The sequence below is a fragment of the Trachypithecus francoisi genome, unplaced genomic scaffold (genome assembly GCF_009764315.1).
Source record: "Trachypithecus francoisi isolate TF-2019V2 unplaced genomic scaffold, Tfra_2.0 Lachesis_group9, whole genome shotgun sequence".
Taxonomy (NCBI): domain Eukaryota; kingdom Metazoa; phylum Chordata; class Mammalia; order Primates; family Cercopithecidae; genus Trachypithecus; species Trachypithecus francoisi.
Window position 1 is genome coordinate 35640508 of NW_022681474.1, and position 12427 is coordinate 35652934.

The 12427-nt window shown below is 52.2% G+C and overlaps 1 protein-coding gene across 8 annotated transcripts in view; it reads left to right on the top strand.

Annotated features, from left to right (window-relative positions):
• Positions 1-12427, top strand: part of CDH23 (cadherin related 23) — a 423400-nt gene that overhangs the window by 32135 nt on the left and 378838 nt on the right. For all 8 annotated transcript variants that reach the window (XR_004436645.1, XM_033209267.1, XM_033209271.1 and 5 more), the window contains exon 2: positions 12289-12360. Coding sequence is in view for 7 of the 8 variants with exons in the window: in XM_033209267.1 (XP_033065158.1) it covers positions 12294-12360 (67 nt within the window). In the remaining variant the exon portion in view is untranslated. The remainder of the gene's footprint in view (positions 1-12288; positions 12361-12427) is intronic.

Here is a 12427-nt window from a genome sequence, read left to right on the forward strand (position 1 = left end):
TTAAATTGAGGTGAAATCTCGCTCTGTTGCCCAGGCTGGAGTGCAGTGGTGCAATCTCGGCTCAATGCAACCTCCACCTCCCTGGTTCAAGCAATTCCCCTGCCTCAGCCTCCTGAGTAGCTGGGATTATAGGAGCACGCCACCAAGTCTGGCTAATTGTTTTACATTTTTAGTAGAGACAGGGTTTTACCATGTTGGCCAGACTGGTCTCAAACTCCTGACCTCGGGCAATCTGCCCACCCTGGCCTCCCAAAGTGCTGGGATTCCAGGCCTCAGCCACCACACCTGGCAGGCTGTTTGTGTATCTCCTATGGAGATATTTGCCTCCTTTCGAATTGGGTTGTTTGTGTTGTTTGAGTTTTAGGAGTCTTTTCTGTATTTTAGGTATGAACCCTTATCAGGCGTGTGATTTGCAGGTATTTTCTGTGGGTTGCGTTTTTACTCTGCTGATAGTGTCCTTTGACGCACAAAAGTTTCTCATTTTGATGAAGTCCAATTTATCGATTTTTCCCATTTCTTGCCTGTGTTTTTGGTGTCATATCCATAGTGTTATCAGTCATTGTTATCTCGATAAAGCTGCACAGCAAAGCACCACAGCAGTCTTTTATTCTTGCTTATGTGTCAGGGGTCAGCTGGAGGGAGAGTCAGCAAATCTAGACTGGGCGTGACTGAGCTTGACTCTAGGCTGTGCGTGGGTTCTGTCTGCTCACTCTTCTGGGGCCAGGGGTCTGCATGGAGTGTGTTCTTCTCAAGTCGAATGGCAGGAGCTCAATAGACAAGTCCCTCTGCACAAGGTGCATACTCGTGCTACTGCGGAGCTTGGCCAAAGTGAGTCTCACAGTCAAGCTCAGCATGAGAGGTGGGAGACCCCTGCATGGGTGTGGATGCGTCATTCTTCTGAAGACGAGTGGAGGGCTGGGATCGAGAATCTGATCAAGCCCAGTGATGGCCAGCAGGTGGGAATGAGCTGGCAGCTTTGAGGCTGAGAGGGGCTAGTGTGGCTGAAATACAGTGATCGGACACAGGGAGAAAAGTCGTATTTAGCAGGTGCATGGAAGATGTTCGTTAACTGAATTAATCAAAGGAAGGTATCACGACTGACTGGCTGGATAGAGATGAATGGGCTGAGATGGGAAAGGCAAGGACTGGAACCTATTTAGGAAAGAAATCAGCTCACTGCCAGACCTGTTAAATTTTAGAGACACATGCTAGTGGGCAAATGGCTGTATAAGATGAAGTAGACTCTGCTTGCAAGGATCTGTGGATCTTCTGGCAGCAGGAGGACAAGGGCATGGCCATTTGTCCCACACAGCTGGGATAGATGCCTCCAACAATGTAGTAAGGATGAGGGGAACTCAGCCTCCTGTTCCAGCAGGGTTCCACTGCCGCTTCATAGATGCAGGGCATTTGAGCTGTAAGGTGGAATGTGAAAGGTGGAGCCAGGGAGTGCTCCAGGTGGAGGGAGCCACTGTCAGGGCACAGGGAGAACACAGGGTGAGTGACTGGCAGTGACCCCAGTGAGAGGGTGGGTGCAGGTTTCAGCGACATGCTAGGCCTGGGCTGGGGTCTGTGGGCTGTTCCTCTGCTGGTGAGCCAGGGGATAGGAGGAAGCTGACTTTGATCACTCCATTCTTGTCTATGTGCCCAGTGGGATATAAGGATCAGGAGCCTCCTCTGTCTTTTTGGAACTCAAAAAAAAGGGTGAGAGCCCAGTGATGGCAAAGCTGTGGGAAAACCACTTTTTCTTCATTGTTGGTGGTGGACGGGGTATAACTTGGTGCACCCTCTTTGGAGGGCAACTTGCCAACAGTTGTGAAAATATGAAAATTTCGTGCTTCTAAATGCACCACTACGCACAGACATAGGAACAAAGATATTTGTCATGGCTTTCTTCGTCAAAGCAAAAGATTAAGAATAGCCTAGGCCAGGCATGGTGGCTCACGCCTGTAATCCCCACACTTTGGGAGGCCGAGGTGGGTGGATCATTTGAGGTCAGGAGTTCGAGACAGCCTGACCAACATGATGAAACCCTGTCTCTACTAAAAATACAAAAATGTTAGCTGGGCGTGGTGGTGGGCGCCTGTACTCCCATGTAATCCCAACTACTTGGGAGGCTGAGGTAGGAGAATCACTTGAACCTGGGAGGCAGAGGTTGCAGTGAGCCGAGATTGCGCCACTGCACTCCAGCCTGGGTGACAGAAAAAAAAAAAAAACCAGCCTAAATGTCCATTGGCAGAGGACTGGTTAAAGTATGGTCCCCGCTATAGAAGGACACCCTGCAGCTGCTAAAAAGAACAAGCAACTCTGTATGTACTGAAGTGGAACAGTCCTCAGGATACATGGTCATGTAAAAAGCTAGGAGTCGGATAGCATGAGTACAACTCGGATTTTCTTTAAAGAGAGGGAGGGGCCGATGTGCTCATATGAACATACAGAACTTCTGGAATGAGACCTTAAGGGTTGCCTCTGGGAAGGAGACGTGGGGTAGGGAGACAGCAGACTGGCTTCCTGCTGTACACTCTTTTTTCAGTTATTTACTATGTCCGTACATTGCTCCCCAAAAGAATAAAATAAAATAAAATATGTCTTCTGCTGAATGATATTTTTAAAAGAGTCGGTGAGGGGAACTCAGAGACACCAGGCTTCACATGGGGGAGGCTGATGCCTGTGGCTCCCCACCCTGGGGGTCTCAGGTCGTGCCCTCCCTTCCCACCCCAGGCACCACTTTGTGGAAGTTTCTGGGAGGGATTCAGGGGAGGGCCCAAGAACAGAATAGCCATGAGGTGGTCTTGTCTCCTCTTTCCATCACAGCAGCCTTCCCGGTGGTGGCCTGGATGGTGTGGGCTTTGAAGCGTGGTCATCGGTGGCCTACAAGGGCTTGGCCATTAGCAGCCCTAATGGTGTCGTCTGCAGGCGCCTTCTTGCACGCACGAAACTCTCTGTGTGTAGTGGTGGTGAATAATCCCCAAATTGTATTTGATTTCTGCAGCGCATTTCTGTATTTCTATTCAAAGTTGAGTGCATCTGATTTTATGGGAATTCATAACAGTTCAAACTAAATTGTGGCACCCTGCTGTGAAAATCTCTCACTCCCGAGAAACTGAAACACTGCCCAGATGTCCCCTCCTGCCCTTTTCCTTCCCCCTGCTCTGTTCTCTCGTGTCCCCCTGCCTGCTGGGCCAGGGGGCGTTGCCTGTCGGCAGGCAGCAGTGCGCCCTCTGCCGTTGTACCTCCTGAGTGGGCTGCAGGAAGAGATGGGAGACAGTCACGGTGGGGGCCCTGCCCCGGGAGTTAGGCCCAGAACTGCCTATTTCCCAAAAGAGGGGAGTATGCCTTGCTCCAGCAGAGACAAGGAATGTGGCTTTCCAGTCTAGGACACCAGGCTTCCACAGGCTTCGTCTTAGGTTTTTTTTTCCGGGATTCAGAGGTGTTTGGTGAAACCCCCACAGGTCATGGGGAGCTTTGCAAGGAATCTGGCCGCCTCCAGCCTGGGCAAAGAAGTGGGACAGGAAGGAGGGGCCCTCCAGGGTTGTACAGTGGGGTGGAGTGAGGGCATTTGGTGGATGCATCTTCTGGAGGGAGTGGCAGAACACAATTGTGTGTATGTGTGTGTGAGAGAGTGGGCACACATGAGTGTGTTAGAGAGAGTGTGTGTGGGAGAGAGAGTGTGGGTGTGTGAGAGACTTGTGTGTGGTGTATTTGTGTGTGTGAGTGTGAGTGTGTGGGTATGTGAGAGAATGGTGTGTGTGGGTGTGTGGATGACTGTGTGAAAGAGTGTGTGTGTGGGTGTGTGTGGGTGTTTGTGTGTGGTGTGTGTGTGCGAGACCATGTGAGTGTGTGGGTGTGAGTTTGAGAGTGTGTGTGTGCAGTGTGTGTGAGAGTGTGTGAGTGTGTGGGCAAGTGTGTGAGAGAGTGTGTGGTGTATGTGTGAGACCATGTGAGTGTGTGGGGAGAGTGTGTGTGCAGTGTGTGTGTTTGAGAGTGTGTGTGTGGGTGAGTGTGTGTTTGAGAGGCTGTGTGTGGTGTGTTTGAGTATGTGTGAGAGCATGTGTGTGTGTGAAAGTGTGTGTGTGTATGAGTTAGTGTGTGTGTTAGAGAGTGTGTGTACGTGAGAGTGTGTGTGGGTGAGTGTGTGTGTGTGGTGTGTGTGTGTAAAGGTGAGTGTCTGAGGATGTGTGTGTGAGAGTGTGGTGTGTGTATGTGTGTGGTGTGTGTGTGTAAAGGTGAGTGAGGGTGTGTGTGTGTGAGAGAGTGTGGTGTGTGTGTGTGGTGTGTGTGTGTGTAAAGGTGAGTGTCTGAGGGTGTGTGTGTGTATGTGTGGTGTGTGTGAGTGTGTGGTGTGTGTGTGTGGTGTGTGTGTGTAAAGGTGAGTGAGGGGGTGTGTGTGTGAGAGAGTGTGTGGTGTGTGTGTGTGTGGTGTGTGTGTGTAAAGGTGAGTGTCTGAGGGTGTGTGTGTGAGAGAGTGTGTGGTGTGTGTGTGTGGTGTGTGTGTAAAGATGAGTGTCTGAGGGTGTGTGTGTGAGAGAGTGTGTGGTGTGTGTGTGTGGTGTGTGTGTAAAGGTGGGTGAGGGGGTGTGTGTGTGAGAGAATGTGTGTGGTGTGTGTGTGTGGTGTGTGTGTGTAAAGGTGAGTGTCTGAGGGGGTGTGTGTGTGAGAGTGTGGTGTGTGTGTGGTGTGTGTGTAAAGGTGAGTGTCTGAGGGTGTGTGTGAGAGAGTGTGGTGTGTGTGTGTGGTGGTGTGTGTGTGTAAAGGTGAGTGTCTGAGGGGGTGTGTGTGTGTGAGAGAGTGTGTGGTGTGATGTGTGTGTGGTGTGTGTGTAAAGGTGAGTGTCTGAGGGTGTGTGTGTGAGAGAGTGTGTGTGGTGTGTGTGTGGTGTGTGTGTGTAAAGGTGAGTGTCTGAGGGGGTGTGTGTGAGAGTGTGTGTGGTGTGTGTGTGTAAAGGTGAGTGTCTGAGGGTGTGTGTGTGTGAGAGTGTGTGTGGTGTGTGTGAGTGTGTGTGTTTGTGCGCTTTCAGGCACAAGCTTTTCTTTCACACTGTTGGTCTCCTACTGGGGAAAGGAGAACCCCTCAGTATGTGGCCAAGCGCCAGCCCTGGGCCTTGTCTCCGAGCCTGGGGTTTAGCCCATTCTGCTGCTGGTGGCTGCCTGCAGGTGAAGCATGAGGGAGCCCTCCTTGTGGTGGGAGCAATCTGACCTCCTGGCCTAACGAGGAAAGACCCAGTGGGGCTGGACTCGGGATGGAGAGGCAGGGCCTCTCAAGCTGAGACCCCCTGCCCAGGGTAAAAGGAGCTCCATGTCCCTAGAAATGTCTGGTAGCAGCCTAGGGAGGGGTGTCAGTCAGAGGACCGCCGAGGACCCTCCCAGTTCCCAGAGTGTCCCCTGGTGTTTGCACCTGGGACTCCGGGCTTCAGGGAGGATCAGGAGAGTGCGGGAGAGAACGTCTAATCAAGGTTGTCCACGTGTTCACAGGCTGTGGCAAGATTTTGGTAGGGTGGACATAAGCGAGGCCACTGATATCAACACATTGAATGCTTATTATAGAAGATAGGCGGAATGCAGAAACTAGGTAGAAGAAAATAAAATTTCCCATAACCTCACCACTCACACAACACCCCAGCTTCACTCCCCAGTGCCGTATGTGCACACTCCCCTGCACACATTCACACCTAGGAATCCACACACCATCCCCTGTTGCTTCCTAGGGACATCCCACAGTTGAACCAGTCCCCTGTTGGGTATCTGTCATAAGTAACGCAGCAGTGGACATCCCCGTGGCTTGGTGTCCACGTACAGCCATGGCGATTTCCTCAGCTGAGCTTCTGGAGGTGGAATTGCGGGGCCACAGGGTATATGGGTTTCCAGGCTCTTTGGACAATTTTCAAAGGCAGACTGGTTCTCCATCCAGCTGCCTCAGCTCAGGGGTGCGGGACCCCTGCTGATCTTGCCTCTCTGGCGGTGGCAAGCACCACCTCCCTGCTGGTGGCTCCCACACTTCTGCTTCCAGCCCGGCCTGGACCTTGGCTGAGCATGTCCAGCTGCCGACCCACTGTTGCTACTTGGTTGTCAACAGCCATGCCAGACTCGCCATGTCTCAAATGAACTTCTGATCTTGTCCCTCAGCCAGCTCCACCTGCAGCCTCTCCTGTCCTAGCTAATGGCAATGCCATCCTCCCAGGTGCTTGGGCTTGATTCATTCTTGCACAGTCACATCCCCACCAGCAGGAAACCCTCTCAGCTCTACCTTGAAATATGCCCAGAATCTGCCAGATCCCACACCGCCCTGCTGCCTGGAGCCCATCATCTCTGCCTGCATCCCAGCAGGAGCCTGGACACCAGTCTAGCCACTCCCACCCATACCCCTTACAGTGTGTCCTCATCACAGCAGCCAGGGTGCTCCTTGAAAACTGGTTATTCATATCACATGTTTTCCTCACAATTAGTGGCCTACAAAGTGTCCATGATGGCCCCTGAGATCTCTCTGCCCTCATCTCCTGCAGCTCTTCCCACTGTGCACCCTTTCCAGTCACACTGGCCTCCTCATGCTCCTCAAGCACACTAGGCACGCTCTTGCCTCAGGGACTTTGCACAGGCCACTCCCTCTGCCTGGAAGGCATTCCTCCCAGATACCCACATGGCCAACTCTCCTGCGAGTACGCGCTCATGTGTCACCTCCCCAGTGACCCTCAGCTGGTTCCTGCGCTGCCCCTTCTTTCCCAGGGCACCTCACTCCCGACACTCTGGATGACTCACCCACCCACTCTATTGGGGTTGGTCTCTCCCAAGCAGTCTCAGCTCCCCCAGGGTGCGGGCTTTACCTTGTTCCCTTCTGTGTCCCTAAGCCCTAGCACAATGTCTAGCACACAGTAGGGCCTGTCAGGGCAGACGAGTGCAGTGTGGCCAGACCCAGCTGGATCTCCCACTGCCCAAAGCCTCCCCTTGCAGCTCAGTGGCTCTCTGTGGTGTAAGTTGAGATTTGATTTGACTTGGTGGTGACTGGGGGGGTGATTCCTGTGTGGGTGACTCCATGGATGCTGTCACTGAACCACCTCTCAGAGCCTCCCCAGCCAGCCCTCATCCCAGAGCTGGTCTGAGCAGCAGGTCTTCCTGAGTGATGACTGGAGAAGGTGGTTAATGTGGGTGGGGCTGCTGCCCTTAATCTGAGAAATTTGTAGTCAGCTTCCACCAGGGACAAAGGTGTCAACCTTGAGGGGAAGGTGGTGGAGGGAAGCAGTAGCGGGTGAGGAGCGGGGAGACTTGCTCACCCCTGATGGAGCATGCATTCTCCGATTGCTACTGGTTCTAGGGGCAATGCATGTGAGTTGCCAACAGCCTGGGAGGGCAGATGAAACAGGAGCCCACCCACCACCACCCTAGCCATCCGCCTTCTTCCTGGCATGTGCAGCTTACCTCCTGCTGGCCCAGCGTACCTTGGCTGTGAGCATGCTGGAATTCTCACTGGGCTCGCTGAGTAGATGCCACAGGGTCTTGCCCAAAGACTTCGTATCAGGCGCCTCTGCAGGACCCTCCCCTGGGTCACATGTCTGAGCTCAGCAAGGGTTGGGGCTGAGGCTGGGAGCTTGGCCATGATGGCCATCAGAATGGAGTTCAAATCCAGACTTAACACTTATTAGCTGTGTGACCTTGAGCAAGTTGTTTAGCCTCTCTGAGCCCCAGCATGGGGCATAGAATATGACTGGCATAGAACATAGACTCAGTAAATGTTAGAATTATGAATCTGACGTGTGTGTAGCTTGAGCCCTGAAAGCTAGGAGCCCTGAGGTTTTCTCTCTCCTGATGGCCCTGGGCAGTGACCGTCTGTTTCACTTATTTGAAACCTAGCACATGTTTCCAGTCACAGCTGTATGTTCTCATGGCCCTATGTCCCCGCACTGTGCCTGGCACAAAGTTTGGCATGAAGAAGGATGTAGGGAATTGGAGTCTGAGGGCTTTGGGGCCTGGCTGTGTGTCTTCTTAGGAGGAGGGCTCTAAGCCAGCACTTGAGAGATTTGGGGGCAGCTGGCTGTGGCCCTGCCCCTACCTCTGGAGCAGGTCTCTGGCACCTATCCCAGGTCCAAGCAGGAAGCCCAGCACAGAAGGGTGTGTCTGTGTTTCCTGATCCAGTGGGGAGACACGAGGGGTGGTGGGAGCTCAGGCCCCATCCTAAGGGTGGGCCTGAAGATGGTGGAGGAAGCCACTTGGCTGTGCTGAATGGGAGGTGAGGAGACCAGGAGGCTGGGGAAACAGCTATTGCACAAAGCAGAGCGAGGTCAGGCTCTCCCTGGGGACCCATGCTGCTTGCTGCGGCCCGCTACTGAGGAATGCCAGCAGGCAAAGCAGCGTCGCTCACCACACCGAGGCTGGAGGTCAGGGCTTAGGAGTCTGTCTCTTCCTTCTGGCATCAGCCTCTGCTCTCTCTGGGCCTTGCTTTCCTCCCATAGCCAGAGGAGCCAGAGGAAGAAGATCTGGGACCTCAGGGAAAACCGAGCAGCAGGGTGGAGCCCTTCAGGCCCAGCTGCTTTGCTTTACCCTTTGGAGCCTGTGTCACCTTGACCTAGTGTCAGTGCCACCTCGCCCTATGGGGAGGATGGAGGCAGAGTCAGGATGGAGCTGAGATGGTCCCTGCTTCCGGATGCTCTGGAGGCAGTCCCTGCCAATCCTGCAGAATTAGGATTGTGTGCATCTACCCCTGACTGTTGGATCTGGGCACTGAGGCAGTCTGATCGCCTCCGATGGGGAAAGGAGAAGGGCACTTAAGAAGAGAGGTTGGGGGCCCAGTGTGCCTGGCAGTGTTGGAGCCTGAGCCCGCACTGTGGAAAGCGAAAGGCATTATGCAGGTATGTGTGTGCAGGCGCTCACCTCTTGGCAGATATTCACCCTGTGTTTTTTATGTGATGGATATTATGCTCCATGAGGGAGGGGTCGTGTCTTCCCCTTTTACACAGTCAGGAAACGGGAGCAGCAGCATGGTATGATGGAAACAGCAGGAGACTCTGACTCAGGCACACCTGGTCAATCCTAGAGTGACCTCTCTGAGCCTCAATGTCCTCGTCTATAAAATGGGGACAAGAAGACCTACTTCATAGAGGTATTTTGGAAGATTGAGTAAAAATAATACCTGTGAAAATCCTTGGCCTGTGGGATTGCCTAACAAGTGCTCATTTCCTCCCTTCCTTCCACCGCAAACTTCCTACAACACCCAGCAGAATGGCGTGCTCTCCCCAGCTATTTGTGGATGATGTTCTTAGCAGATGTTGTTTAATTCTCATAACATCTGGTTTGGAATGGCAGAAGGCTGGAGTTTTTTCTGTAGAAGATACTCACTCACTGTGAGATGTCAGATTGTCACCTAATTGCCCAGTGCCTCGGTTTCTCCACTTGTAAATCAGGGATAATGCTAGTGCTGCTAGCTAGCTTCTTTGCAGGATATGATAGGGTAACGCAAGATAACAGATGGAAAGTGGTTTGAACGTTTAGAGAAAGGCATCTTGCTCAACCTTGCTAGTAGTTAGGGAAATGCAAATTAAAGCAGCAATGCTATACCATTTTTCATGTGTCCGATTGGCAGCCATTTAAAAGAGAGATCACTTTCAGGTGGGCACATAGGCCCCCTCATATACTGCTGGCGGGACTGTGAATTGCCACAGCCTTTTCCAGAAGATAATATGGCAGCGTCTAGTAAAAGTTCACATACACACTCTGGGTTGTATTTAATTGACCCAGCACTCCCACTGTTGGAGAACCAAACCGAAGAGCCAAATCCCAACACAATTATGTACAGAGAGACGTTCGTGGTGGCATTGCTCGCGGGGGCGGGAATCTGGAAACATCCAAATGCCCATCAGTAAGGGATGAAGTCTCCATTAGGAAACCTCCATACCATGAGCTATTATTATCTCCTAAATAGAAAGAGGTAATTCTAAGCAATGTTGGCCTGGAGTGCTGTCTGCGGAATTTCTTGATGTGTGAAAAGCAAGTTGCTTGTATGTAGAGGGTAACTCCATTATTCTCAAAGTAAACAGTAGCCTCATGGCTCTGTACATGTGTGTAATGGGAACATATTTCTCGGGTGCAGAGAAAGGCCTGGTAGGATGCATGCCAGGCCCTGCATGCCAGGCCCTGCCTGCCCACTCTGGCCATGGTCATGTTTGACTCACAAAGTGTTCCTTACAAATTGAGTTATTTGCCAACATTTAAAAACTGAATTCATGTGAAAAGCCTGATTTCTAGTTTTTCATTGAGAAAAATCAGAGACTCCGCCACCCTGGGCCCACATTCCCTCTTGGCTGAAACACACCAACAGCTGCCACCTTTCAATAGAGAGCATGTAGCCTCCAACTGGCCATCATCCCCACCCACCCAGCATCACCCTCAGCTAAATTCCCTGCTGGCCGTGCAGGCATTTCAGTTTGCAACCCCTGTGACAGGCTGTTAATATTCAGAAACTCAAGGCAGTGGAAACACAGGGATAGGATGTGTAGGGGGAAGAGTTGCCCCTTATTATTCAAATACGTCTTAGAATCTTTTGTGTTTTCGTCGTGCATGGTGGCTCATACCTGTAATCCCAGCACTTTGGGAGGCTGAGCCGGGTGGATCACTTGAGTTCAGGAGTTCGAGACTAGCATGGCTGACATGGTGAAACCCCGTCTCTACTAAAAGTACCATAAAAATGAGCCAAGCTTGGTGGCACGCACCCGTAATCCCAGCTACTCGGGAGGCTGAGGCAGGAGAATCACTTGAATCCGGGAGGTGGAGGTTGCAGTGAGCCGAGATCACCCCACTGCACTCCAGCCTGGATGACAGAGTGAGATTCTGTCTCAAAAAAAAAAATAGAAAGAAAGAAAGAAGAAAAGAAGGAAAGAAAAAGAATCTTTTATTCTTCAAATGACTGTCGCATGCTTTGTAATTAGGATATTTTAATTATAATATTAGAAGGAAAGCAAAAGGGGACTGTGGACTGGACTGTCGTATGTCATGTTGGTCAGGAACCATCTGGTAGGGTCACCTCATTGTTCACTGGGGATGTGGGCTGAGAGGGATTGGGGCCCCTCCAAGTCCAGAATTAAGGGCTCTGAGCTCTCAGCTTTTTCTTAATCCCTCACCACTATATGTTGGCAGAGATGTGGAAGTCTCTCCGAAAGTCCTTTCTTCCAGCTCCACTCACTGCCCTGTGTCTTTCCTGGTCACTTATTGACAAGAGAGATAGTACACCAGCTTGGGTCTTGATGCTGGTCTCTAGTTGGAGGTCTCTGAACAAATTGCCAAATGGCTCTAACCCTACTTTGTGGGCCAGGGAGATGAACACCCCCCAGGCCAGATGCACAGTAGGTATGCACTGAAGGGCGATGTGTGTGAGTCTGGCCTTGCACTACCAAGGTGGACAGTTCTGTAGGAGGTTAGGATTCCTGGTTGGTGAGCGTGGTCCCCCTGGTGTCACTGCTGGGCTCTAGGGAGGCCTGCTCCTGAGCCGCTGGAGGACCAGGGCCCTGATGGAATGGGACCAGAGTGGGGGCTGCTGCCATGTGGGAGAGAGCTGTCTACCCTCCCAGCCACCCTTAGAAATGGGATCTGATCTTACAGAACCTCTGTCAGCTGAGCCCCAGATCTCACTAGAGCTTAGCTCTGAGCCCTTCAAAATTCAGCTTTAGCCTCCACAGACTTGCTGTGAGGTCCTGGGCAGGGCACCTCCCCCTCTATGCCTCTTTTGACACCATGGCCTGCTGCGTCCCTTCATATACAAGGTTATGGGATAATATGATGAATATAAAAAATGAAAAACAGGAGGAGCTATGCTCATTGGGCGCTGGTGGTGGGCTTGGGCTTGTTGGACTTGTTAAGCCTCCTGTTAGACCCCTGTCTTCCCAGGCAGTGCCCATCTCCTCAATGCTGTCCCCAGGCTAACCAGGCTCTGTCACTCTTGGGGGATGTCGTCCTGGAGGCTGAAGGCAGCAGCCCCTCCCTCCATCTACTGAGCCTAGAATATGTCACTCTTTGCCCAGAGTCCCCTTGCAGGACAGCCAGCCCCCATGAGGGCGAAGAGGACCCAATAGGCCCTAGCCCCAGTGTCTCACAGGCCACTGTGCTATACCCAGGATTGAACAATGTTAAAACCAAATGATACAGACCCTCTCTTTTTTCCCATGTGCTCCCAAACCCTCCATCTGATTTGATTCCTTCTCCTCCCTTCCAAGCCCCAGTTCTCTCTGGAGCTGCAGAGGTGGGAGGGGCTGAGGAGCAGACCCCCTGCTGCCCAGGAGGCTTCTCATCCTCTTCTCCTTCTTTGTGTCCCCAGGAGCCATGGGGTGCCATGTTGCCACCAGCTGCCATGTGGCCTGGCTTTTGGTGCTGATCTCTGGATGCTGGGGTAAGTCCAGTCCTCCCTGTGTCTACTCCACGGGCAGCCTCTGCACAGGAGGCCAGGCTGGAGGGTG